At 42.7% G+C, this 24,560-nt stretch overlaps 1 protein-coding gene and 1 long non-coding RNA gene across 2 annotated transcripts in view; one reads left to right on the top strand and one right to left on the bottom strand.

Moving 5' to 3' along the window:
• Positions 1-322: 322 nt before the first annotated feature.
• On the bottom strand, positions 323-14,811 carry PTGER4 (prostaglandin E receptor 4). Its single transcript, XM_081232996.1, has 3 exons — positions 14,362-14,811; positions 12,883-13,795; positions 323-2,409 (listed from the first exon to the last, which is right to left on the bottom strand). Exons 2-3 carry the CDS (start codon positions 13,750-13,752, stop codon positions 1,819-1,821), a joined length of 1,461 nt encoding a protein of 486 aa, XP_081089122.1. The 5' UTR covers positions 13,753-13,795; positions 14,362-14,811; the 3' UTR covers positions 323-1,818.
• Positions 14,812-15,065: 254 nt separating this feature from the next.
• The window catches only part of LOC308616676, a 29,272-nt gene continuing 19,777 nt past the window's right edge, over positions 15,066-24,560 (top strand). The window contains exon 1 of the long non-coding RNA XR_014015742.1: positions 15,066-15,341. This is a non-coding gene — a long non-coding RNA (uncharacterized lncRNA). The remainder of the gene's footprint in view (positions 15,342-24,560) is intronic.

Below are 24,560 nucleotides of genomic sequence, written 5' to 3'. Positions count from 1 at the left end.
ACATGTAGCAAGTTAAGCATAATACTGTCTCCCCTACTATCCATACAGACTGGTAATTTTGAGTACACTTTGCACCCAGATCTTGGTTTCTAAATGCCTGTCTTCATTAAGTGGATCCAAGGCTCTGTGCTATTCTTGTAACTTTACCTTCGACATTATTTTAAAATAAAAAATTTTAAATATTTCAATTTAAAAAGATGAAAGATGACCTGAAACAAACACCCAGCAATCACACAAGTTTTCCAAAACTGATGATATGGAACTCAGACTGAGTGTATTTATTTATTATAATCTCCAAAATAATTTCAGTTGGTACAACTGCTTAAAACCACATCACTATCAGGCTCAATTTAATTACAACCAAGCAATTCACAAAAACACTTTAAGCAACAAAACATGCTTAATATTTCTTTGAGAAGGTCCTTCAAATATGTGTACAGCATTACTGGGTGTTAACACAAAACTTTTAAAAGATGACCCTTACATGCCCAATTTCTGTACCCCTTCTGTTGTGACATCTGTGAAAGGCTAATTTAACCAATCCTTCCACGCCTCCAAGTAAAGCCCTTCATGGTGCAATCTGCCTTTCTCTTAAATTTTTTTTTTTTTTTTTTTTTTTGGCTGTATGTGGGCCTCTCACTGTTGTGGCCTCTCCCCTTGTGGAGCACAGGCTCCGGACGCCAGGCTCAGCGGCCATGGCTCACGGGCCCAGCCGCTCCACAGCATGTGGGATCTTCCCGAACCGGGGCACGAACCCGTGTCCCCTGCATCGGCAGGCGGACTCTCAACCACTGCGCCACCAGGGAAGCCCTCTCTTAAATTTTAAAGAATATTCTAGATCATTCCTTAGGAAAGTAAAACTATGCACACTTCTGGGGGGAAAACAAGCTGCTTAGACTTTTTATATTATACACTTCAATTATGGGTTACTTATTAAACACTTTTTAAAATTTATGTTACATTTTAAAAAGTACCAGCTAGAGAAGACAGAAGTACAAAATATTTATCAGCATGTTGGGTTCTCCTGAAATCACAGTTTTCTGGATAAATGCATGCAGTTTTTCACTATGTATTACACATAGCTTAGAAAGAACTTTAACATTTTGGCCTGTAATTTTCGTGTCTTAAATAGTATTTTGCTTTATTCCTTTAATAGTGCTAAACTCTTTCTTTTAAAAATTTATCTTTTTTATAGATACGACTCTCACTGTGAATTTTCAACACCATAGTCTGAACTTGGTTATGAAACATATCTAACATCTGCAACTTCAGCTGGTTATACTAGGGGGAGAGGGGTTACCATAATTTTATTATACCTTGTATTAACAATAAACCTTCTCACAGAGAAGACAATACTTTAAATACCTTAAATCATATTTACAACAATAAAATTCACATTTCATGCTTTAGTGAGACACTTAAATCATCCATAAGATAGTCCTCCTAGTTTATTGGAATAGAGCCCTTCTGTACCTGGCCTTCTGCTATGTGCCAGATATAAAGCTCTTGATGTTATGAAAATAGCAAACTTATGCCATCCTCCTATCAAGTAGAAAAACTGAGGGTACATCTTCCCAGCCATCAAGTTGTAACCGAAATCCTGTATCCTAGCGAGATGGCAACCAATGTGCTTCAGACCTCGGGACCCATAGGAATCAACTTGATTGCTGAAAAGTGCCCAAAAGCCAGGATATTCTCTAATGTGCATTGTAGAACGAAGAGGGCCCTTCTGAGCACGGCTAAACAGTTCATTTATGTGTCTATTGCACAGGATCTTAGAAGCTTCCAGAAATAGTGCTGTATTTCTTTCCTTCACTACTATATACATTTTTCTGATAAGTTCAGTGTTTCATTGGGAAATGTGACTTGCAGGGAGCTCCCCTTTGGGGCAGGTCCAGCCCTGCCACTCCCACCAACCTCGTCCACCAGTAAGACACTCTCTGAGTCCTGCCCCTGTGAGGAGTCTGAGGTTTCTGAGATTCGCAGAGTCCTAAGTGATGTGCTGTCTGTTTGGGTCAGGCCCATGCCAGGCACACCCGGAAGCAAATTCCTGCCTCCAAGGCTCTTTTCACTGAGGTCTGGCATGTAAAGGAGGGTCTGAGACGTGCTGCTGACCTCCTTCAGCTCCCGGGAGAGAAAGGAGCGAGAGTGGCTGGACATGGCAGAGGATGTCCTTCTACTGTCTGAGCAGTGCTGCCCCGAACGCTCTCTGCGCGAACCCCCGATGCGGCAGAAGAGGCATTTGATCTTCTCTATCGCTTTACTGAGCACTGTCTTCCGCAGGAGGATGTATATCCAGGGATCCAGGATGGGGTTCACAGCAGCAATTCGGATGGCCTGCAAATCTGGGTTTTTGCTGATCACCCGCTCCAAACTTGGCTGATATAACTGGTTGATGAACACCCGCACCTGTGTAAATGAGATGCCCACATTTAGTGTTTATCATTAAGCAACTGGGAGAAACATTTTTATGCAACACCTAACTTAGTAACGTTAGGTAGCTGCCCTCTTTTCTGTTACTAAGTGTCAGGAAAAGAGCAGCATACACAATTAGCTTCAGAAAAACCATCGATTAACATTTATGTTTCAAGTCAGTGTAACTTTAATATATTTGTAACTACCTTATGAATATCTTTCCAAGATCAAAGATGGTATAAAAGAATGCAATGTGTGTACAGGTAACATATGCATGAAGTTCCCTGGAGAAGAATTTTATTAACTTCATTTCTGTGAGTGCTTTCAAGTTTTTGTAAATCTAATGAAGTATCTTTTTTTTCCCCAATAGGCACTCATTTCCTTATGCCAGTTGGCTTTGTATATATTTAAATGCAACTTATTTTGGAAGTCAACTAATCATCTAATCACAGAAAAGCCCAGAAATTTATTTTAGGATCTAGAAAGAATAGCCTGGAAACTTTTAAACCAATATCTGAATCTATTATCATCTAGAATGATCAGAGAATAGTTTTTATTTTCTCTATATGAATCTGTTCCCCAGTTATAATAATCATCTAGTGTTATCCACTCTTCCTTCAAAAATCTTTTCTATAAGCTAACTATATGTCAAGAAATAAATACAATAAATGAAAAGAAGAAAAAAAGAAAACCTTTCCCCTTTTTCCCCTCTAACTGCATTCCTCACCTGGATAACTGCATCAACCACCAAACTAGCTTTCCCACCTCCGATTTCTGTTCTTTCCAATTCATCCTCCAAACTACCACCAGGAGATTATTTCTAAAATGCAGATATGATTATGCTACTTGGCTGCTAAACCTTCACTGGCTCCCTGCTGCCTGGGAACTATAGTTCTGCTCAACAACTGCCACTCAGGGAATCCATCCCTCCTTTGTGTCTCTGGAGCATTTGAGCCAGTAAACAGCCATGAGCTCTCTGGACAGCCCAATAGGGATGACAACTCATTCTAGTACAGTTTGAGCTATTCAAGGGAAGGGGCACGCTGCCAGCCCAGCACAGGCGGGGATGGCATGAATGAAGTAAACACAAGGAGACCCTCACAACCTTTTTGCTGTTGTGGAGTCTTATTTTTGACAGTTAAACGTTTTTGCTCTTACCGTAATCACTTATTTACTCATATTCTTTCATGCATTTAATCATTTAATAGTAAGCCTTTATTGTGTGTTAGGCATTGTGATAGGTTCTGGGCACAAAAAGTTGCATTAAAGACCAAACAACACTTGAAGGCAGAGAGTAACCTCCAGCGTGCAAAACAGGATCAACTATTGCTGGGGGTAAATGATGAGAGGCATTAACAGGGGGCACAGCTAACCCAGACCTGGAGGGGAGGGCATCAGAAGATGCTTCCTGTGGGAGAGGAGCTTGGACTGAGTTTTGATGGATGAGGGGGAGTTTGCTGAATTTAGAAGGAAGGACATAGTATTTTATTTATTTTTGGCTGCGTTGGGTCTTTGTTGCTGCACACGGGCTTTCTCTAGTTGCAGCAAGCAGGGTCTACTCTTCTGCTGCGGTGCACAGGCTTCTCGTTGTGGTGGCTTCTCTTGTTGCAGAGCACGGGCTCTAGGCGTGCCCGCTTCAGTAGTTGTGGCACGTGGGCTCAGTAGTTGTGGCTCGCAGGCTCTAGAGCACAGGCTCAGTAGTTGTGGCGCACGGGCTTAGTTGCTCTGTGGCATGTGGGATCTTCCTGGACCAGGGCTCGAACCCATGTCCCCTGCATTGGCAGTCGGATTCTCAACCACTGCGCCACCAGGGAAGCCTGGTGCACATACAATTACTCTATTTAAAATGACAAGTCATGGAAGAATGAAATGATATGCCAACTTCTGAGAACTTCAAATGACTCAATGAAAAGAGTATGAATTTGTGTAAACTGAAGGAAGACTATCATTTTATTCCTTAGAGGTAAAAGCACTTGTTATTTTTTTTCTCTTTTTAAAAAATTGAGGGCTTCCCTGGTGGCGCAGTGGTTGGGAGTCCGCCTGCCGATGTAGGGGACACGGGTTCGTGCCCCGGTCTGGAAAGATCCCACATGCCACAGAGCGGCTGGGCCCGTGAGCCATGGCCGCTGAGCCTGCACGTCCGGAGCCTGTGCTCTGCAACGGGAGAGGCCACAGCAGTGAGAGGCCCACGTACCGCAAAAAAAAAAAAAAAAAAAAAAAAAAAAAATTGAAGTATAGTTGACATACAATGTTATGTAAATTACAGGTGTACAATACAGTGATTCACAATTTTTAAAGGTTATACTCCATTTATAGTTATTATACAATATTGGCTGTATTCCCTGTGTTGTACAATATATTCTTGTACCTTATTTAATACCTAATAGCTTGTACCTCTTAATCCCCTACCCCTTTGTTGCCCCTCCTCCTTCCCTCTCCCCACTGGTAACCACTAGTTTGTTCTCTATACCTATGAGTCTGCTTCAAAAAAGTACTTGTTAAATGTATACTTTCACATTTACTCCTGAAGAGCAGATCTTAGGAGCTCTCATCATAGGAAAAACATCTTGTAATTATGTGTGGGGATAGATGTTAATTAGACTTATTGTGGTGATTATTTTGTAATATATAAAAATATTGAATCCTTATGCTGTGCACCTAAAACAAATATATTATATATCAATTATATCTCAATAAATAAATATATGTGTGTGTGTATATATATATAAATGCAAAAAAACCCCAGAATTTTTCTCTTAAAGGATGATGATGATGATGATGATGATGATGATGATGTCTGGGTCTTACTCCTAATTCCACCAGGATCTTTTATATAAAAATCTCACTGTAATTCATATAAAAAGAGTGGTTTTAAGATAACTGCCATCTGTCTTTAGTAATTATTTGATAATTATTATTGCCTTCAGTAATTATTTAAGGTTAGGGAGAAGTAAGAAGTGAGTCTCACAGCCAAGGAGGATGCATTAAAAACCATAAAAAGAAGAAAGAACTCATAAAAGCATAGCTGGAGCCATTTAATTAGGGACAAATATTTCTAACTTTAATAAGAGTTGATGACATTGCCACTTTGCCATACAGTATAATAATTAATATTCATGGTCTATGAGTCACTAAGAAAGAATAGGGATATTTTAGAAAGATTTATAACAAATTGGATTAAAAAGTCTAAAATGTGTAAATAAATTTCATTAATCTGCAAAACTCAACTTATATGAAACTTATTTCTAGATGATGCTATAGATCAGTGAGGTGTAACTGCATTTCTGTTTCTTCCTACACTGGAGTTTAGACCTCAGTCAACCACAGGCTTATAATCCTTTATCAAGAAGTTGTTATTGTTTTGTTATTCATTTGTTTTGTTTTGTTTTTGGTTGTAAAACCTGAACTGACTAGACCATGAAGTGATTTATAATTTTATTTATTCTACTTAATGTGAATATTCCTATGTTTTGCTCCAGAGGTCCTGTTCCAGTTCTGATGGGGATATTACATTTTATACATTTATACATTTAGTATATTACTAAATTACTCTTCTAAAAGCCAAGAAGTTCTGAATTTAAAACACATCTGGTGCTAAATGTTTTGAATAAGCAATTGCAGTCCTGCAAATCTCATAGAATAACACAGTCAAATGGCTCTAAGATGAAATTATTACCTTGATCTCTGGAAGACAGCTAAATAAAAACTGAACTAGAATGAACAGCAGTATATGATGACTACTCTTAAAATACTATTAGAAACCATGTTTGGATAAATGATACTATCAAGACAAAGGATGACTGATTTTCTATCCTTTCAAAAACCAGTGAAACAAAGCATCTTGGTTTCCTCCCACCATACTCTTTATTGAGGTTCTCAGCTGCGCCTGGGCATCGAGATTCCCTCAGGTCTACGGACGGACCTTTTCTCAGATGAAGTGTTACAGAAACCTGGACGTTTTGAGAACCTTATTTAGATCCCCCACCCTGTTGGTGGACGATTTTGGTCTGGGCCCCAGGTCTCCAGATGACTTCCATGTTGCTTTTTCTGTTTTAAGGCCGGCTGGCTTTCTGTTTAAGAGTTATTTCCTGACAAGGGAATTATTGGTAAAAAGCATGAGGTCTGTATTTTACTCTCACACAGTAGGTTCCTAAGGGTAAAAGAAAGGATAGATTTAAATCTGTTAGTATCAGGCCCTCCCTGGTGTGTAGTAGCCTCTAGTGAAAAACCTAAGGCAGGATTTGTGCGAACTTGAGACTTCCAGCCTCTAGGTGGCAGTGTTGCTCCACTTGGGAGTTTTTGGTCCCACAGGCCGCTTAAGAAGCGTTTTGCAGGCTTCCCTGGTGGCGCAGTGGTTGAGAATCTGCCTGCCAATGTAGGAGACTCGTGTTCGAGCCCTGGTCTGGGAAGACCCCAGATGCCACGGAGCAACTAGGCCCGTGAGCCACAACTACTGAGCCTGCGTGTCTGGAGCCTATGCTCTGCAACAAGAGAGGCCGCGATAGTGAGTGGCCCCCGCTTGCCACAACTAGAGAAAGCCCTCGCACAGCAAACGAAGACCCAACACAGCCAAAAACAAACAAACAAATAAATTGAAAAGAAAAAGAAGCATTTTGCCCAGCCACCTCCAAGACCCTCTTTCAGAACAGAATCTTGGTTAATTCTAAACTTTGCATTTCTCAAATTTTTTTTTTTTCAAATTTTTAACATAGAAATGTTTTGTTGCTAGTTGTTTCTCCCACCGCTTCCTCTAGGGAAACATGGTTACTACTGAAAGGAGGAAGAATTTTGAACAGCTGAAATGGATATAGAAGGAATGAAATTTGTAGCTATTTAAGGGAATGTAATATTAGGAGTTACCATTCAATTTTTAAATTCCCATGACCTTTCAGAAAAGCCAGAGTGTTGTTAAAAAAAATTAATAATGGACTTACATAATCAAAGGTGACGAGAGGCAAGGAAAGAATCATCTTTGTGGCTCACTTCATGTTCAGCAGTAATTAATTCTGACTACTGTTAAGGGAATGAAAGAGCCTTATTTCGGAGTTCCATGGTCGGGGGGTGCTTACAATTAATACAAGCTACTGAACCTGGTCATTTAATGTCTTCTCAGGAAAGGAGAGCTCACGGGGTAGCATAAACATGAGTTTGAAAAGCAACATTCCAAATTCAGGTAAAAACATTCTCAAAAGTTGGTCAAATCATTTGAAAAACATCAAGATGAAAGAGTTTTCCTTTGCAGCATGTTCTCAATGGAGACTGACTTGAAGTAGAGAAAAAGAAGGCAAAAAAGAACAAAATGCCCACGCACATCATAAGGTTTGAAAAAAATATAGCCATCTCTGCCTTACTTTAAAGGCTACTTGATTTGCTCTGTCGAAAGGGGGGAAACCCCAGATTAAGATGGGACCATCCACAGCAGGACTTCAGTGTCATGTAGGGAGGGGAAAGCACTTTTCTGCAATTCATGTCCAATGGGCTCTTGTTACACAAATAAACATGTTCAGGCAGTTTTCAGTTTTGGAAGAGTGTGCTGCTGAGAAAACTGAACCTCTGAGTCGGAGGCGGGCGGGGGAACACCTTGAAAGGATTCACTGAATACAAACAACACATACAGTCTCTTGCAATTTTAAAAGTTAGTCTGGTTTTCAGTAGCTGCAGATTTGCGCCTGTGGCTTCTTGTTAGAATTGGCATACACGACAATATTCTGAACTTCTCAAAGATAACTAGACATTAGGATTCAGGAGCATTGGAACATAACTTGGAGAAAAGATGATAAATTCAAAATTAGATGTGATGACAGGAAAGCTATAAGGGAGGCTACATGTTGTAAAGATAAATGCCCACGTTCTGTTCAAATCCTGGCTCTTCTCCATAAAGAATTTATGAGCAAATTATGAAAGGGCTTTAGTACAAATATGTGGAGGCTTGGCCACTGTGGAATATACCAATAATTTTTAAACCACAGCTTAGAGGTAGCTTTGGGGTATATAGTTAATGACACGGTATCAAAAACACATACTTCCTGTTTAAGAATTAACTTGTTGGCGGGGAATGTCTAATTGAAAAAGAATGTTGAGATTTTGATTAGACTGATTTGGTAGTTGACTGTCGAGGTAGAAATGTTTTCCAACAAATGACAAGAACCTGTAACTGGATTTGTGTGTGTGTGCTCCTTGTTCTGTTCTGAGCACATAAAAGGAGTGATCTGTGTGTGCTCAGTTACCTAACTGCCCTGTGAAGAGTCCAAAATTGACACAGCTGTTACTAGAAATGCTTACCTTTTTTTTTTAATTTAGCGACAAAAAAAAATCTCTAAGTAAAGGAGAGTGGAGAGAGTGCTTGGCTGTGTGGTGGAGTGAGAGCTCTGTTCTCCTTCCCTCTGCCTCACTAACTGGCCATTTAACTGCAGGCGAATTGCCTCGTCTCTATAGGTCAGGTCTGTACATTGAAAATTTATTTCTGCAGTGTTTGTTTTTTTAAACTCTAACTTTCAACATTCTAATAGGAGCCTGCAAGAATCACTTCAGCTCTGGGGGAAAAGTATCTTATTAGCAGATTTTCCATAACCAAGCCTTGACAGGTCAGCACAGCATGGCGAAAGGAACATTAGACTAGGACTCACCCACAGCCGCCCAGGAAGTAGCATGATATAATCTTCATCTGCAGTTGAGGATCCTAGAGCTTTTTTTAAGACTCGGATGAGATGCAGGGAAAACACCTTACTTTTATGTGCTGCTTTGCAGTCTTCAAGGTACTTACTACTGCTGGGTCTGCAATTTTACGTTATGGCTAAAAATCTGCTTTGGGGCATTGCTATTTTTTAATTTAGCCAAATATATTTGAAAACAATAATCAGATCCTTCAGGTTCTGCTGTAATAGTGCCTGGATTTATGGTATTCCTCGTGTACCTGTAGATGTGATTTTTACTCATCTGAAACCTCATCAGTTGTTTTAAGATTCCACTTTCAGTCTGTAAACAAAAGTCTACACAGCTTTCCTCTGCTCTAATAAACCTTTGCTGATCAGATGCTGATGAAGTCTTTATGCAGACAACTAGTTTATAGTAAGGAAACAAATAAACACTCACAGGAAGCTATTTTCCTGAAAACCTAAGTTTCACCCATCCCAGGCAGAAGATGAATCAAATTGGCCATTCTGCCCTTAACAGAGATGAATGCTTGCTACTTCAGAGTAAGAAGAAAGAAAATAAAAGAAACGAGTAAGCAATAAATACTGCCATGGCTTGCCTGTGCATGGGGGGAAAATGCCTTTTCAAATCCTACAGTGTAACTGTTTAGCCCTGAGGCAAAAGATTGGATTATAATCATTATCGTAACATTAGTGACTGCAAAATTAGACACGAGACGTTGATCCAGCTGCAGCATTTAACACCAGGACCTTAGGAGGCTCTCACATATTTCTAAAGAATTCAATCCCTTTTATTATCTTAAGCATAGATTCTTTCATTTCTTTAGCTTCTCTTGTATTTTAAAAACCAGAGCCTGGTTATAAATAGAATAGACAAAATGACAACCACCGCCTTCCCACAGAACCTTGTCATGTAATGTTCCCTGTCCATTGTATTTACATCTTTTCTGTTCATTGCTTATGACTCGCTTTAGAAAATTTTGCAACTTCAGCACAGTTCCTTATATATCCACAACCAACTTTCCAACCTTTCTCAAATTTCCATTCCAAGTTCTATTTATGCGACATATATATTTTGGATAACAAATTAAAATTTACTTTTGATCCTAAATTCAATGTCAGCTGCCCTCTAAGAGCCACTGTAGTTTTTCCTTCCCTGGTGTCCAAAAGATAAAAAATGTGGGTCTTTTGCAGTGACTGCTTGTTTTCCTTACATGTTGTGAGTCAAGCTTTGCTAAACTGCACATAAACTGTATTTGCTCTATTATTTCCAAAGCATTTTAAATGTTTCGAAGGGTTTGATTTGCCTCAAATAGGATTAGCGATCAACTTTATTTGATAAAGTTAAAAGAGATGCTTCATTAGTTTCCTTGGACCTGAAGATAGATCTGACTATTTTAAATGTCAAAGTTCAGAAACTTTCAACTTAAATTACAATATGAATAAGAGAAACATGAAAAAACAAGAAAGTTGTAAAAGTAACCCAAGGAAGGCTACCATTGTGGATGTTTCCCTTTTAATTCTTTCAGTAATTGCTAAACTGTGGCTGGGTGAGTAGGACAATGACACCATTCTTATCATTAATTTACAATTAAATTGATTCTGAAATTAGATTTTAGTGGCCAAAACTAAAGGCTAAAAACTGAACCTGCCATTACTTGTATGATTCCTTATTACTTACAAAGGTATGTGCATGTGATTACTTCTCAGCTGAGCCATTGTCAATTTTCAGGGTAAAATGACTTAACAACTACTTGATACTGACTTTATATAGAGTATAGTCCCTGTTAGTTAAAATATGGTTAATTTGAAAACCACAAATACAGCTCCTATAATTTCTTGCCTCTTGCTTCTCAAATAATGTCAAAGGCTTTGTGATAAATGGCCCTGCACCATTGGGTCAGATGTGCTATTTCAGCCCATAAGAGGCTTGAAGAAAACAATTCATCTGTGACTGTGCGGTAATCAACAGCTTCACATGCTTATCTCCAACCAAAACACATTTTTAAAGTATGTGCTTATTGCTAAGCTTCTAGCTCTAATTCCTCAGTTCCTTAAAGTGCATGTTCTGCAAACAACAACAACTCACTTTGGCATTTACTGTTCTGTAAAACATAAGGCAGAGGCCACAGAAGGAAGCCCCAGCAGGAGCAGAGTTGTTTCTTCCAAAATCTCACTTTATTCTGAGTTGCGATTACAGACAGTAAAATATATCTATGTGGCTCAATCAATTCTGTAAATTATACTGGGTCCTGCAATGGTTTAAAGGCCCTTCTGGCCAATTACATTTACTTCTGTTTATACAAATTGGCAAGAAGCTACTGTATGCTGGCTTTCAGCCACCTCGAAGTTCCTTCCATTTACAGTCAATTTTACGAGAGAGATAATATTTTTATATTAAAGATCCCCGAACAGCATTAATAAGGGAAAAGAAGGAATAATAACCTGTTACATTTATTTTCTTTTGCTCTCAGTCAGCATAAAAAAAAACCCGAACTTTTTTGAGTTGATAGTTTAGAATTTCCAGGAATGAGGTGTTTTGAGAGATGGAAAAACTCAGAACTAGTTGCTTTCAAGAGAAACTCTAGATACAGTAGTATGTGCATCTGCCCATGGGTTTCTAGTGCAAATAGAGGAGAACTAGGTAGGCTTTCAACCTTCCTGCTTATGACATTTTAAAACATTTTGAAAGTTGATCCAAAGGCAATTTTAAAGAAGGTGGTGTCCTGAAAATAAAGTGTACCAAAACTCAAATACACAAACTGCTGCGAAGGCCAAAATTAGAAGCGTTCAAGGAGGGAGACATGACGTAATATAACAGAAGAAGGGTTTGGAGTCAGAAGGGTCTGAGGTTCATTTCAAGCTGCAAGGCTTTGGCTTGGCAATAAATAAGATGACCATCTCTAAAACTCCATTTCTCTAGAAAGGCACTGTACCCCTCACAGCTGAGGATTCGAATTCAATACCCCATGTACATCAGCCTGCCCTTAATATGCCCCCTGAGAAACCTTGCTTTCCTGGCCCCTAGAGAGAATGACGGAACCTGAGTCTGGACCATGCCTGTTTAGGGCCACATGTGCACTGCGATGTGCTTCCCAGCATGGTAAAGAGCAGGGAGTTCAGCTTGATAGACTAGCTTTGCTGGACTATTTTAAGCAAGTCACTCCCTGTGTAAAGTGAAGGAGTTAGACTAGACCAAAATGCATCCACTATCCCTTCTAGCTCTAAAATTCTACATAAGGTACCAAAAAACCCGACATAAATAAAAACCCCACTATTGTAAGGAGTGTACACCAAAGAGATCACCACCTGACGTTTCGGATTCTGCCCTAGACAGTGCAGAGGACGGGGCTAAGTCACACTACAAGGGTTTCCCCTCTGCATCTGACAGAGTGCGGCGGGTGTTCCCGGAAGGCTGAAGACCAGTGTCAGGCAGCAAGGGGTAGGGACTGTCCCGAGAGAGAATGAGAGAGTGAGAGTGAGAGAGAGACAGGGAGAGAGAGAGAGAGAGACAGACAGACAGACAGACAGACAGAGAGACAGACAGACAGAGAGAGAGAGAGAGAGAGAGAGAACCCGGCTTTCGGGAAAGGAAACGGCGATGTAGGGGAAAGGCACCTGCTGCATCTCTTTAGCGACGGGGCCTAAAAAGAGGTCGGGCCTGCTCTGAGAAGCAGAGCATGCAGATCCAGCCCCGACCTGGAGGAGACGTGTTGGTAGCCGAGGAATGAGAGGGAGAGGAGGGAGCGGGAGATGGAGGAGGGAGGTGGATGCAGGAAAAGGGCCGAGTGGAGCCCTGGCCCCAGCCACTCACCACCAGCGGGATGGAGCAGATCAGCACCACTAGGGAGGTGGCGATGAGTAAGATGACCATCTGGATCTCGGCGCCCGCGATGCGGCGGAAGCTCCGGCGGCGGCGAAAGTCGCTGAGGCGCGGCAGGGCGGGGGAGGCGGCGGCCGAGGAGCCCCGGAAGGCGGCCTGGACCACGGCGGCGGCCGCGTGGTGCTGCTCGGTGCCCAGCGAGGTGCGGCGCATGAACTGACGGTGCATGCGGAGCAGCGCGCCGCACACGAGCACGTTGCAGAGCACGGTGGCGAGAATAAGGAAGGAACTGAAGCCCGCGTACATGTAGGAGAAGGCGGCGTGCGCCGTCACATTGGTGGTCCAGTCGATGAAGCACCAGGTGTCTGGGTACTGAAGCCGCGAGCTGCCGAGGCCCATGTTGGGCAGCGCGCAGAAGAGCACGTTGGACGCGTAGACCGCGAAGAGCGTGAGGCCTGCCAGCCGCTTGTCCACGTAGTGGCTGTAGAAGTAGGCGTGGTTGATGGCCAGGTAGCGCTCGATACTCATGGCACAGATGATGCTGAGCCCCGACAGGCCGAAGAAGAGCAGGATGAAGGTGCTGTACTCGCACAGCGCGGGGCCCCCGGGCCACTGGCCCTTCATGTACGTGGCGATGGTCACCGGGCTCACCAGCAACGTGCCCAGCAGGTCGGTGACCGCCAGCCCGCATACCAATGTGTAGAAAGTCGTCTCCTTTTGCTCTTTGCGCGACTTGCACAGCACCACGATGGCCACCAGGTTGCCCACCACCCCGAAGATGAACATCACCGCCGGGATGGTCACTGGGCTGTTCAGTCGGTCGGAGGCCAGGACGGATGCATTGCTTCCAGGGGTGGCCATGGTGGTGGCCGGCGGTACACTGCCTTGGAGCGCGAGGCTGGGTCTGCGGTTGGTAGGAGAGAGACAAAGACGCGGTGAGCTGAAATTACCGCTTGCAAAAAGGTGTCAGACCCGCGCCCAAGAGACAATATGCTGATGAGACCAGGGGAGCAACTCGATCCTACATTGTGGATTGTAGCCACTTACCAACTGCGGCTACCGAAATCTCCAGGCTCCGGATACGTCCTGCCAGCAGCACCACTCTACTGGCATTAATATTTATACGTTAGTACTGCCATTCTCCTCCTCCAAGCCAACTCATCCACTGCCAAGATGAACAAGACTTATCTCAAGGGAAAAGTGTTTTGCTCGTTTTCCCGACAGATTCTGAGTCAATAAAAGTCTCACTGAAACCAGGTTACGGAAGATAATTTGGAGAGCACGCTCTTCCCTCCCTGGCTCGGCTCAAAGGGCGCCTGCCCACCGCTCTCTGCCCAGTGCTTCCAACCCTATCTCACCTGTGGTAGCCGCGGAGGCGGCAGCCACGTAAGCCCCCAGGGTCAAGCCTCGGATATCCTGGACACGCCTTCACCCTGCCCTCAGCCTTGCCCCGCTCAGTGTGGAGCTTACCAAGCCGTTGCCTTCTCAGAGCCTGCTCTCTCTCGGTGGCTGCCAATTTTCCGGTACAGGGGTCAGAGTGGTCAGCTTTCAAAACCTTGGAGAACCAGAAGGACAGCGAAATGGGTCAGTGAAGCCTGATCTTGGATTTTTTTTTTTTCTTTCTCCTTTCCTTCGTTTCTTCAAAGACGATCCAAGTTTTGCGAAGCCCGCAGGTCTCGTCCGCGGCCGGACGGCGCTCAGGTGTACTGCCGCGCGCGCAGGTGGCACCGAGCCTCGATCCCCGGCTCGGGCCGCCTCCCTTCCCAGCCCAAGGCAGCGCGGGCGGCTACCGGGGCTGGCGGCTGCAGCTGAGGCCGCTTTTGGCGCCCTGGGGGCGGCTTGAGGTCCACTCGGCCTGAGGCTCTGACCTGGGGCCGTTCATCTTCCTCTCGCGCTGCCTGTTCGGAGCTCCGCTCTTGCCCTTCCAGCCTCTGTACAAACTTTTCTCCTGCTTCAAGTTTCCCTGGCGGAGGCGGGGCCACACAGTGCGCGGCCCGGGCGCCCATTGGCCAGACCGGGAGGGGGCGGGGCGCGTGCTAGCTCCTCTGCGCGGCGAGGAAGCTCCGCCGGCTGGTGGGAGGGGCTCCGGGCTGCGCGGATCCCACCGCGCCTCGGGGGGCGGCTCCCTGCCGCTTTCCCGCCCTCCAACGAGGTGGGGGTGGGGGTGTTGGAGACTTGGTCCTCTCGCCTCAGGCAGGTGGTGCGGAGAAGCAGTGGTCCGCGGGAACCCTGGGGAAGCCCCAGTGCTCTTCTGTGCACCCTCTTAGGTACTCTGAAGTCGGCATCCAGGGGGGCCAGCTCTGAAACCGGCATCTCTTCTTCCTCACTGCTTCCCGCTCCAAGTGGGCTGTTTCTCGCACCTACTTCACGCGGGTCGCAACATCGGGGTGCTGGGAAGGGAGGTCAGCGGCTTGGTCAGCGGCTTAGGACTCTACTTTGGAGCGCCCGAGGTGTGTGTGTGTGCGCGCGCGCGCGTGGCCCGGGGAGGAGAAATAGGGGGTGTGCGCGCGTGGCCCCGGGTCAGAAGTAGGGTGCGCGCGACGGTTGTGGTGGGTGGATGGGCGGGTGGGCGCCAGGCATGGGCGGGGAAACAACGAAGAATCCATCTTCTCACCATGAAAGGAGTTAGTTGGCAGCGCCCAGGCCGTGGGCTGCGCTCGGTAGGGCAATCCCAGGCAAAAAATAGGAGCCGGGACAGCAACCTCTCCCGGCGCAGGTGGCAGAGCCCTGCGGCTGCGGAGAGGTGGTGCGCGGTCGGTCCCCCAGGGGAGGGGTAGTGAGGGGGGAGGGCTGTCCGTCTCACCGCGGAGGCCTTTCTCCTCCTCCGGGGAACTTCTCCGCCTGGTGACAATGGTTAGACTGAGCTTCGTGTCTTGGCCCTGTTACTTTCGTGTTTAGATAACCTTCACCACGAATCCTTGGAAAGGCTGATGCAGAGTGAGACTGGGATTTGTAAGTTTTTCGAGTAAAGGAATTAACTCTAACCCTGGTCAACTCTTGGAAAAGCCTAATTGCTCTACCTTTTTACTTTGAATTACACTATAATTTCTTCTGTGATGGGAACAGTTTTTTTGACTACTCGTTATTCACTTTTTTCTATTCTACTTCCTGAAGTAAGAACTGAAAACTAAAAAAAGTGATTGTAAAACTTTATGGCATAATTATAACTGCTTCACCATTTTTTTTTTTAACCATGAAGTGAGATTGTGTGAGCCTTCACAATTTCAGTTCCTAAGAAAACCTCTTTCCAGGGGTATACATGCATTTTAACGTATTGCATCTCCTCACAGGGTAGGTAAATAACTTGATTCTTCTTATGATAGAGCAGGCACTCATGCCTTAAATATTATTTCACGAATGAACAAACTTAAGAATTTACCTGGTTCTCCAGTTATTCTCAAATGACACAGTAACAAATAAGTAATAGGAGAAACAAAAGAGGGCATTCCAGATTTCAACTAATTACAGGACATATTAGAATTGTATTTACACATTTTGCGTAAGGCACCATGTGGATATGTTGATACATCATTCTGTTGTTTGTATTGTTTCCACATGAATATCAGGGATTCAGAAAGAAAAACACACATTTGTTAGCCAATATAAAATAATTGATGGCGATTTGTCAGTTTTTCGGAGTCTTAATCATCACTATAACCACTCCTGTTGTCTGTGCTTCCCATGAGTAGTAAGCTCTAGGATTGTGTCAGCACTGAAAACAAATCAACACTAGGAAAAGGAAACTGGACCTTCTAATCCCCAGTCTTCTCTGACCACATTGTATCACTATTACCCTGTCAGGTGGTTGTCAGTCACAATATGAAGACGAAGTGGGAAGTTCCACTTATAATCAATCACTTTCTGCTAATAAAAATATTTTTCCAGTTCTCTTTCCACTTGAAGTTCCTAAAATGGAGAACAATTAGGATTAGTACTTGTCAACTTTTCACGATGAAAAGTATATTAAATGTAAAAATTGAGGCACACTGTTGAGAGAATTAATATTACAGGTTTTAACGTGTCGTTGATAAACTGGGCTTGTTATCAATAGACCTGTTTTTCTTACTAGTCCTTTACATTTTATTTCCACGGTAGCTTAGGAAAATGAAAATAAATAAGAATCCAGAATACAAGACTAAAAAAATGTAGGTTTACCTGTAACTTCTTTTGGTGCATGATTCTTAAAACTTAAGTTTAGCCTTCAGAAGTAGAAGTTGAAGATTTGGGAAACAAATAATTATTTTATTTTATTAACTTGAAAAGCAGAGACAGTGTAGTTCAGTTTCCCTCACACTCTGCCAGGAATCTACATTGCACAAGGAAATGAAGAATCGCCATGATTGTGTGGACAATTCTTATCATTGTTTGTATATTTTAATGAAAAGATTTTTTTTCTAAGCATTGTTTGCTATCCTCCCTTGCAGTTGCTGCCTCAGTCCCTATTTCTCTGCACTGGAAGCCCCTAGTTCAGTTCTTTAGAACTGTCATTAAATCCTCTCTGAAGGTTTGCACTAGTCTAAGAGTGGCCTGACTGATCAGTTTGATTGCTCTCTGCTAGCTAATTACTTGACTACTCTTTTCAGTAAATACCATAAGGGGGGAGCTCGTTTAAAAGCACAGTCTGCTTGCAGGGTACCAACCATGTTCCCTTTGGTTGAATCCTCCTTGGGTCAAAGGAATGGGTAACAAAGGGGCTGATTCCTGGAAGGAAGGCAGCAGGATGAATCAGATCTGGCCTGGACCCCCTACTAAGCCGAAGTTGGCCACATCTTAGATAGAGCGTTCCTAAAGCGCTAACATTCATGTAGCAAAGCCTGTGCAAACTGTGTTTGCTCTCTGTCATTCTGGACAGGCCATACGGATATTCAAAACAGTGAAAAAAGCATCTATCTGGTACAAATAACACAGTGCCTTTGGATACATCTGCCTTCTTCTACACCCTCGCCCAGTTGGTTCAGTAAATTAGAAGCATGGCATTAACCTGAACTTGGGCATGAAAAGAGGTCCACAGTTGTGGTTGTGGTCCTAAGGACTGCCCTCCCTTTTTAGTGGTGCATTTCAAATATGCACCTAATTATTTTCATTTTATAAGCATAAATTTTGTGCTGAGTCTAGTGCTTGGAGTTGTTACACGTGTCAGTACTGTGGTTAACTCCCCAGCATCTTCATGTGGGGATAAATTACTGCTGTGGAGGCTGGTGGCCACCAAGTGATGGCTTCAGGCTGCCTTCTTCTCCGACAGTTAACCCTCGTCAACGGCATGGCTTTCTATCCTTTTATTCTTCCTCTCTTTTTTCTCCAAACAAATATTTCCACTGCACTCCCATTGTGAACTGGACTAATGGACAAAGAAAGGAGATTACTTACCTAGTGTTGCTCATTTTTGAAGATACAGGTGGAGAGATAAAGCCTTATGAGTTCAGACGTCTCTTCTACAGGAAGATGGACATTCTGATTATATTTTAGCTTCTTCTCACACCCCTGGAATTGCTGTATTTTTTAGCACTTCAGAAAATAACACAGGGACTCCCTGGTTTAATCATCAAAACCAGCATCATCTGTAGCTTGTTGGCTGCTTTCCACAGAGCTTTCCCAATTGCACTTGCATGTGTTCTTATTAGCAACCCCTGTGGATGTTAGCTAGGTGTGATGGAGACTCATGCTTCGCCAAATGCTGTTTCCATTTCTGCTTTAACACATAGCTGGATGGTGTTTCCCAGACTTCTTGTGGTCAGGTAAAGCCCGTGTGACTGTATTCTGGCCATTGGAAAATGAGAGGATGTGATATGTGCCACTTCCAAGCCTGGTCCCTAAAAGACCCTGATCCTCTGTGCTCTCTGTCTTCCCTTTTCTGCCAACAAGATGCAAGGCCCTGGTATATGGCAGAACCACTAGATAGAAGTTGACCAGGTCTCTGAATGCCTGCATAGAGTAGGGACCTCATTCCAATCCCAGCGACCTTCACTGGACAATGAAGTGCAAGAGAAATAATCCGCTGAGATTTGAGGGACTGATTGTTTGGGCAGTTAGCTTATACTGACTAATACAGTATAATTGGAATCATCTGTCTTCAGTAATGAGCTTGTGGGCACAGAAAAGCTATGTGACTTACTCAAAGGCTCAAAAATTAGTGAGGCCAGCTGAAATTTATCCAGTGCTTAGTGAGGCAATGTGCTGCGTGATTTATGCATATGTCATTTAATGCTCACAAGAAACCTATGAGGAGGGTACTACACTTAGTAGGCCCAGTTTACAGACGAGCAAACTGATATTTGGTTAAGGAATGTGGAGGAGGACATAGTCATTTCTTAAAAGACTACACAGCATCTGGGGATGGTGGTGTGAAGGGTCCCATGGTGTAAGTGGCTGCTGGTTGAGGCATCCTTACCATCTTGCTTAGGTGTGACCTTGGCTGAGTTTGCTGCTGCCAGCCTTCCTGTTGACTCCTTGTGTGATTGTTTTCCAATAAATTATTTTCCTGCTTAAATTGACCATTCTCAGTTTCTGTTGCTTGCGAATAATAACCCCACACAGCACAAAGAGGTTGAGTACATTACAGATCACAGTATTGATAAATGGCAAAGATTTTAATCTAGGTCTGTCTGATCCCCAAACCTCTATCTCTAACCTCTATATTTCTTAGCCCAAACTGGAACTCCAGCCATATGACTCTTTCTGTTCTTTTTTTCCCCCTCAATATCATTGGCCTTGGGATAAAGAAAGTCTGGATTCAAGGTCATAGTAGGTAAGTTAAGTTGCCTAAGCCTTAGCAAAAACGAGTTTTTACTAAGTTGGTTCCTTTGCAGTTTAAGTAATATAGTAATCCATACATACAAAATATCTGGCACAGATTAAAAACAATAGTTATTATTATTACGTACAGTTATGTTTCCCAAGTTTATTTCTAATGATTATATGATTAGTTGTTGTGCATAAAGTGTTTAGAGGGCATAATAATAAGTTGAGTATATATTACTTTTTTTTTTTTTTTTTTTTTCAGTATGTGGGCCTCTCACTGTTGTGGCCTCTCCCGTTGCGGAGCACAGGCTCCGGACGTGCAGGCTCAGCGGCCATGGCTCACGGGCCCAGCCGCTCCACGGCATATGGGATCTTCACGGACCGGGCCACGAACCCGTGTCCCCTGCATCGGCAGGCGGACTCTCAACCACTGCGCCACCAGGGAAGCCCCCTATATTACTTTGATAGAACTTATTTTTGCCTGGGCCTAGCCCCAAATATCCAAAGACTGGTTGTGTATATAATCACAAAAAAGAGAATTAAGGTACTTATTCAGATAATTTAGGCAATCTCCTTCCCTTCCCTTGATGAAAAGGAAAGAATTACTTTCAAAGAGATGATTTTTATTGCCTACTTATATTGATTAACTTTATTACATAATTTCTCAAGGGTATACCTAATATTGGCTGTAATCATAGGCTAGCTATTGAGGTGATATTAGTGAATTTTACCCAGACACAGAATTCATCTGGTTTTCTTCCAAAATAAGTTTCCAATTTTTAAATTTTGAGATGTTTATAAGAAGAATTGAAGCACATTTATTTGGGAGAAATGAATGCAAACCCGCCTGGAAGCAGGGAGCCAATGTGGGGATCTTGCAGAGGGGAGGAGGACCAGGAGGGGAGCATTTCCAGTCAAAAATGGAAAGAAAAAGAACAAGAATCTTTGTGAGGAAAGAAGCTGCTCTTCGACAGGCATAAGGACTCAGCTTGTCCTACCAGATACTATCTATAGCTATGCGGTCCCTTGACCTGGTATCAGCTTATCCAGGGTACCACTGGGACCCTGTCCTGCAAAAACTGCTAGTGCCCTAGCACAGTGCGTGGCACATCCAGAGTAGAGTGAGTGTTCAGAACTTACCCTCTTGACCTTTGTCATCCATACACATTCCACTTTGCATCTGGTCTCACAGCAGTCTCTTCACTTCCAATACCTAATGCATATACATACGCATCCAACCTAAAGAGACATATACACAAGTTGCTGCCCTCATCCCACCAATGAACACATCCCTGCATGCATCCTCAGACACAGATCTCTCCAGCTGACCCAGAACATGGAAAAACATGTTTTCATTCTTCCGTGAGCAAAGTACTTTACCTGGTGTAATCATTGTGCTTGAATTGACCAGCCACAGACATTTCTTCCTTTCAATCTGCCATTCATTCATCCATTCAGCAAGTAGTTGTGTAAAAGGCTGGGTTAAACTCTGAGTGCATCCTTTGAACAAAATAAACAGTTCCTGCCCTCACACAGCTTACTGTGTAATGGGGGAAAGCTTACTGTCCAGAAAGGAAAACAGACATTCAAATAAGCACACACACTTCGATATTTACAACTTGGGATCAATGCTATGAAAGAAAAGAAAGGACAGCCTTCATTTAGATTTGAGAGCAGGAATGGCCATTCTGAAGAGGTTGTATCTTCTAACCAGGGTATTGTTTGTTTCCCTCCAAAATGGCTCTCTAGTTAACAACAGGTTATCTTCCATTCCAAGTACAGGAATTTTTAAGCATATTCTGGCTCAGAGCTTCACATCCACTCTGTCTGATGCCTCAGAGAAGACAGGTGCACATCCTACAGGCCAATATCTAGAACAGAGAAGGTTTCTGAGAATTCAGACAACAGATCTTGAAGAAATTAGGAGCTGAATAACCCAAATGAGGTGCATTGAAGTAAAGGAAATCATCAAAGTTTGAAAAGAGGAAGCTATGACCAGAGAGAATCTGCCACTTGACTGTGAACTCCTGAAACAGAGGTTCAAAGCTCTTAACTGGGGAGGGCAAGGTGGGAGGAGAAATGAAGCAGGATTGCTTTCTGAGGATAATACCAACTTCACTGTCTGTTGAAATTCAAGCCAAAATTAGTCTCAGGCCTGGCCTACTCCTTGCATTTCAGGTTAGTAAGTATTGGTCACAAAGGAAACTAAAAGTATGATTAAAACTTTGCTGTAGTTTAAGAAGGCCTAAAGGTATGAAAGTCAAATTCAATGAATAAGGCTGTTCATTTTATAGGAAAACAAAAAGCTACAGTGCTTGATCTAACAAGAAATGAGATTTGATTGTATAAACAGCAATTTAAAAAATAAATTTATTTATTTATTTATTTATTTATTTATTTATTTATGGCTGCATTGGGTCTTCATTGCTACGTGCAGGCTTTCTCTAGTTATGGCGAGTGAGGGCTACTCTTCGTTGTGGTGCGTGGGCTTCTCATTGCGGTGACTTGTCTTGTGGAGCACGGGCTCTAGGTGCGTGGGCTTCGGTAGTTGTGGCTCGCGGGCTCAGTAGTTGTGGCTTGCAGGCTGTAGAGCACAGGCTCAGTAGCTGTGGTGCACGGGCTTAGTTGCTCCGCAGCATGTGGGATCTTCCTGGACCAGGGTTCGAACCCATGTCCTCTGCATTGGCAGGCAGATTCTTAACCACTGCGCCACTAGGCAAGCCCAGCAGCAATTTTTCTTTTCTCTTTTTTTTTTTCTCGGTACGCGGGCCTCTCACTGTTGTGGCCTCTCCCGTTGTGGAGCACAGGCTCCGGACGCGCAGGCTCAGTGGCCATGGCTCACGGGCCCAGCTGCTCTGCGGCATGTGGGATCTTCCCTGACCGGAGCACGAACCCGTGTCCCCTGCATCGGCAGGCGGACTCTCAACCACTGCACCACCAGGGAAGCCCAGCAGTAATTTTTTAATATGACTTTCTGATGTCAAGTTGTTTTATGTATCTTCCTATGAAATAATAGATTATATGTTAAAAGAGCTATAAAATTTGCCTAAGACTTTTCTGCAGTAAGATTCATTCATTTAATGTAACAGAAGAAAAGCATGTACATTTTTGAAAAATTGAAGTATAGTTGACATACAATTTTATGTTAGTTTCAGGTATACAACAGTGATTTGACATTTGCATACATTATGAAATGATGACGGACATATTAACCATCTGTCTCCATACAGAGTTATTACAGTACTATTGACCATATTCCTTATGCTGTATATTACATCCTGTGGCTTATTTGTTTTCTAACTGGAGGCTTGTATTTCTTAATCCTCTTCACCTATCTCTCCCCACCGCTCCCGTCCCCTCTGGGAACCATCCCTTTGTTCTCTGTCTCTGAGTCTGTGTTTGTTTTGTTTGTTTGTTTGTTTTGCTTTTTAGATTCCACATATAAACGAGATCGTACTTTGACTTTCTCTTTCTTTCTTTCTGATTTATTTCATTTAGCGTAATACCCTCTAGATCCATTTTTATTGTCACAAATGGCAATATTCCTTCTTTGTTATTGCTGAGTAATATTCCATTTTGTGTGTGTGTGTGTGTGTACATATATATACATATATATATTACACATCTTCTATCTGTTCATCTATTGATGGACACTTACGTTGAAAAAGCAAGTACATTTTGAAGATACTGAACGTGAGGACTGAGAATTGAATATGAATTATTTTTCTTTCAATTGCAAATTAGTGTAAAAGTGTCAGTTGCTAAGAAGTAAAAATTTTGTGAAATTTTAGTAGCTGAAAGAACAGCATACACTTCTCAAAGCTGTCCTGTTGTGTTAATGATTTGTCTTCATCTCTGATCCTATTACACTAATGCTGCAGGGATTTTAAAAGATCCGCTGACAGTCTAAATTGTCTGAAGTGTAATTCACTCTAAACTATATAAACTGAATTTAAGCTTTGATAGCAGTTACTTCTTACTGAGTGGTCTACCTATGGATTAAACTTTTTTTTATAGCTAAACAAACTGTCAAAAGAAAAAGTATTTAGTTTTGTTTTCCTTTTTCTGGCTTGCACCTCATTTAAAATTTTGTTTTCCAAATTGAACATAAAAAAATATGCCACAAAGGAATAGAAATAAAATATATCTTCCTCTTGAGGAAGAGGCCATCCTCTAGGTGAGGTTTTGCCGGGACTCACATAATTTTGGAGATCCTGTTTACAGACTCCTTTAGGTTCTTATACGTTGCACAGTCACTTGGACTTGAAGGTGTGGCGCTAGAAGTGCCCATTTTATGAAGTGTTCCTAAGTCCTTGATTACCAAGAAAGTCCAAAGTTCTCTCTTTTTGGCTCAGATGACAGACCAGTCAGCTTTAAACCCCAAATCAAATCTTTTAACCCTTGCCAAGGATTGGCCTTAGGAAAGATTTAAAAATACATTTAAAAAAATTCAGTACATTCTATTTATTAAAGATTTTCGCTTGCTGTTTTTTTTTTTTAACACCTTTATTGGAGTATAATTGCTTTACAACGTTGTGTTAGTTTCTGCTGTATAGCAAAATGAATCAGCTATACGTATACATATATCCCCATATCCCCGCCCTCTTGCGTCTCCTTTCCACCCTCCCTATCCCACCCCTTTAGGTGGTCACAAAGCACCGAGCTGCTCTCCCTGTGCCATGCAGCTGCTTCCCACTAGCTATCTGTTTTACATTTGGTAGTGTATATATGTCAATGCTACTCTCTCGCTTCATCCCAGCTTACCCTTCCCCCTCCCCGTGTCCTCAAGTCCGTTCTCTATGTCTGTGTCTTTATTGCTGTCCTGTCCCTAAGTTCATCAGAACCTTTTTTTTTTTTTAGATTCCATAAATATGTATTAGCATATGGTATTTGTTTTTCTCTTTCTGACTTACTTCACTCTGTATGAGAGA

This window comes from Mesoplodon bidens, assembly GCF_964165515.1.
Source record: "Mesoplodon bidens genome assembly, chromosome: 4".
Lineage (NCBI taxonomy): Eukaryota > Metazoa > Chordata > Mammalia > Artiodactyla > Ziphiidae > Mesoplodon > Mesoplodon bidens.
Note: the sequence above shows the minus strand (reverse complement) of the source record. Positions and strands in the feature narration are given on the sequence as shown.